We start from the raw sequence: 4,119 nt of genomic DNA, 5'->3' as shown, positions 1-4,119 counted from the left end.
ATCGCAGTTGCTGTAAAAAAACTGTTAAAAAATGTTTTTAAAGCAACAATTCTTAATAGTGTTTAAATATATGCATTTCTAATACCACACAGAAGAATCATTTCTGATTCTAGAGAAGACTAGAAGGATCATTTGTATACATCGGATATAATATTTGATGTCTTATATCATTATTTTCCAAAAAAAAATAGAATTTAGTAAAGACATTTAAAATCAATTTAATCCCTGTCGATATCTGATAGATAAATCTAATCTTGAAGATGGTAACACTAAAGCAGATCTTGTTTCCAAGAACCCTTATCGATGGACAAATTTCTAATTCCTTTTCAAACAAAATTATTTGCCATCTATTTATCTTTCTCTTTAGACAAATAGACCTTAAATAGACTTACTGACCTTAAATTTCGTCAATATTCTTTCCAGATAATCATGTTATCTTGTGGCAAGTGTAGGCAGCAATCTGTATTGCCGTATACAGTACTTCCCATTTCTTTAATAATAAATATAATGATTATTATAACCAAACCCAACTCAATTGAGGTCTTAAAGTATATTGCTGAAATGCTGCAAGTAACTATTGAAGTCTCATTAATTTTCAAATGTAATCAATTGTTTTCTGTGGGACGTAGCGACATATGCAGGTTAAATTTAATTATGTGTAATTTTCAATTTCTTTGTCCTCCTGAAATATTTCTACTTACCAACACTCCATGAGCCATTGGTACTGGCAACGATATAATCAGTATCACCGTCCACAAGGTAAAAATAGCAATTTTGGTTATTTTCTCTGTGCGTAACATGCGTGATCGTATCGGATGTACCACAGCCAAAAATCGATCTATTGACATCAAAACCAGTGTGTAAATGCTTGTAAACGCCGTCACCACAATTAGGTACTGCACAATACGGCACCAAAGATCTCCGAAAGGCCAAATATCTGTAACATAATCTGCAGCTGTGAATGGCACACAGAAGACAACAAACAATAAATCCGCAATTGCTAAATTTACAATCAACAGATTTGTTGTTGAGTGCATCTGTTGATTCAGTAGCACCACTAAAATAACCAAAGTATTGCCAAAAAAGCCAGTCACTGCAATGATGCCAAAACAGATGGGCACAATTATGGATACGAGGCTTTGTATTTCGCCATAGAATTCAAGAAATTCCGTGTCATTTTTGATCGCCGAAAATGTTGTGTTCGGGTTGCTGTTGCTATTGCTATTGCTCGTCGCGAAGCTGCTGCTGGTGGAAAAGTCAATATAATCGTCGTTATTGTTATTGCTGCTGATGGTATGGGCAGCGACGAAATTGTTCAGCAGCATGAGAGTCGAATTGTTTAAATTAGCCATGATGTGGTAGTGTTGCAAATGTTCGTAAAAAGAGTTTGGTGTTTTTTAGAGGTGGGAACTTTTATTAAAAAATCCGTTGGTTTAGTTTTGGCCAATTGTGCAGGTATCCAATTCAAAATAATTCATAAATTAAATAAAATTAAAATAAATAAAAAATATTGTTTATATGTTTCACTATTGAAAATTTATGTATGGCAACATTTTTAACACTGTGACATTTTTGCTTTACAATAATATTTTGCTAATAATTTTTATTTTTTCATAAAAATATTTTCAGTTCATGTGTGAATACATATATATGTTTGTTTATATTTAATTTATTAATAAAAAATGTATCATTTTTTATAACTAAATTGTTGATTGTTTATTACTCGTTTTATTACAAGCATACAATAATATGTTATTATTTTATTTTTATGAATTATATTTCACTAATTAATTTGTTTATATGGCAGCAAAATGTGATAAATAATTTCTACATTTTCACATTTTTTTTATAATGGTGGTTTTTTGTATTTAACTTTTATTAAAAGTTTTGCATAATTAAATCAAAGTTTTAGTATTTAAATTGCAGTTTTAATTACAAATGTGTATATTAAATACAGTAAAAATATATATTCGGAAAGTTAATAGAATTTAAACTCAATTATAATAAATATTGTTTGCTAAAATATTTATTTAAATTCACATTTTTATGATTGTTTACCAAAATTATATTAGTTTACCCTTTTTAAATTAATACTTGTAGTTTAATTAGATAAATAACATAATTTATTTACTTTAACAACTGTTTGAATATAATAAACACCGTTTAAAAAGAACTTTAAACAATTGATTTAAAAGTATTTAATATACTGAAGTAGACTCTAAACTGATTTTTTATTAGCTTATTATCTGCATAAGAAACTACACAAAATTTTGATTCCAAACTATCACAAATATACAATAAATTATTAATTATATTAATTATAATTATTTTTATATATATTTCTTATTGTTATTTACGTTTTTAAAATATTATTCAATTATTTTATTCAATTTCATATAACATAATATATTTATTATTGGTTGTATATACTTTTTAAAGCGTTCTTATTATCTTAATTATTTATTGTAGTTTATCACTATGAAGAAAATCACTAGTTTTTCATATATCTTTAAACACTTTTAATTTGTTTTTTTTTTGTTCTATTTATTTCTCATTAGTTATTACATTACTCCAGTTTTTCATTTGATGTCTTGTCATCCGAAGTGCTCATTTCCCATTGATTCTGCTGCTAATTTTGAACAAATATTTCATCATTTGGAATTGAAATCATTTTTCACGATTCACTACTCCACAAAATAAAAATTTTCAATTAAATCGAAATTATAATCAAAATAAAAGCAAACAAACTCAATTATCATTGAACATAATCCCCGTAAAAGCAATTTTGGAAATCATCAGAAAACAGCAATCCAACAAACTGAACCGGTGAATACGTTGTCCACGTGCAAATCTCATACACTCACAAAGCCCCTTTGGCGTTATTAAAGTGGGTGTTTCCCCTAACTCAACCTATAGTTGCTTTTGTTGTTGTTCTTACTGCTGTGTATTAGGTACGTTTTTAGAGGTGACATATCACTCGTTCGATGATTTTATTGCTTTCTTAGTTTGCTTTCATTTACCTTCTTTTCTCAATAAAATCAAAAGTTATTAGAGAAAGTTTATGATTTCCATGTTGTTGGTTTTCTTTGTTATTTTCACTTGTTGTTGTTGTTGTTGTTGCTGCTGCTGCTGCTGCTGTTACTATTGTTGTTACTGTTGTTATTGCAACCAAAAGTTGTTACACCCAAACCACTATGGGACCTAAGGCACAACAATAAAATAAGTGTTTGTAAGTTGCTTTGGTTTGTTTGTACAAGGAGCACCATAAAATTTATAACAATTTATGTGCTTTTACTTCGATTAAGCTAGCTGCTCTGGTATTTGGATTATTATTATTATTGTTATTACTTTTTCTTTTGTATGTAGAAGTTGCTTTTTATGTTTTTGTTTACTATGAATTGGTTTTTACATTTTTAATTTTTTGTTACATTTTCCTACAGCACATTTTGTATACTCGTATTTTGCGATCCACAAACTGCACACGTCCGTTTTCAGAGCACAACTGATGTTTACCAGCGCCATCGCACCGCATATTGGCGTTTCAGTTTATGGCGTCCAAATACGCTACAACAGTTGGCAATATTGCTTAAAAATACAACAAAATCATACAGAAAAAAAAAAAAACAAAAATTAGAAGTAGATGTAGAAAAAAAAAAGATTTTTACTCAAACACTAGACAAAAGCAACTGTAGCACCAAGCACCAAGCACCAAGCACTAAGCACCAAGCAGCAATCAGCCAACAAGCAACAGTGGCAGTCTGTTAGAACTGGTATCTAGTGGTACTGTGGTACTGTAGTACTGTGGTACTGTTAAAATGGCGAACTGGCAAGAAAGCAACATAAACGCACAGCATGACGCGTCACAACATTGACTCACTTGGACGCCATCAGTACTGTGCTTAATTTTACTGATTAAGTGTTTGTTAGCTCCCATGAGATACGAGTACTTTAGCCTCAAATTTCACACACATTAATAACAACAAAAATACTAATAGGAATATTTACACACAACCGCACACTAAATGCTACGTAAAGTGTCACTTTTAGCCACGCACCCACTAAGATACACACACATCACATTGACAGTGCTTTTGTCACTGTCAACGAATGCCTCCTGAT

The 4,119-nt window shown here is 30.0% G+C and overlaps 1 protein-coding gene across 1 annotated transcript; it reads right to left on the bottom strand.

Annotated features, from left to right (window-relative positions):
- Positions 1–665: 665 nt before the first annotated feature.
- Positions 666–1,395, bottom strand: LOC119676782 (allatostatin-A receptor-like). Its single transcript, XM_038088042.1, has one exon. The coding sequence runs from the start codon at positions 1,350–1,352 to the stop codon at positions 666–668; it is 687 nt and encodes a 228-aa protein (XP_037943970.1). The 5' UTR covers positions 1,353–1,395.
- Positions 1,396–4,119: the final 2,724 nt, after the last annotated feature.

The sequence above is a fragment of the Teleopsis dalmanni genome, chromosome 2 (assembly GCF_002237135.1).
Source record: "Teleopsis dalmanni isolate 2A chromosome 2, ASM223713v2, whole genome shotgun sequence".
NCBI lineage: Eukaryota > Metazoa > Arthropoda > Insecta > Diptera > Diopsidae > Teleopsis > Teleopsis dalmanni.
This window is presented reverse-complemented; position numbering and strand designations above follow the sequence as displayed.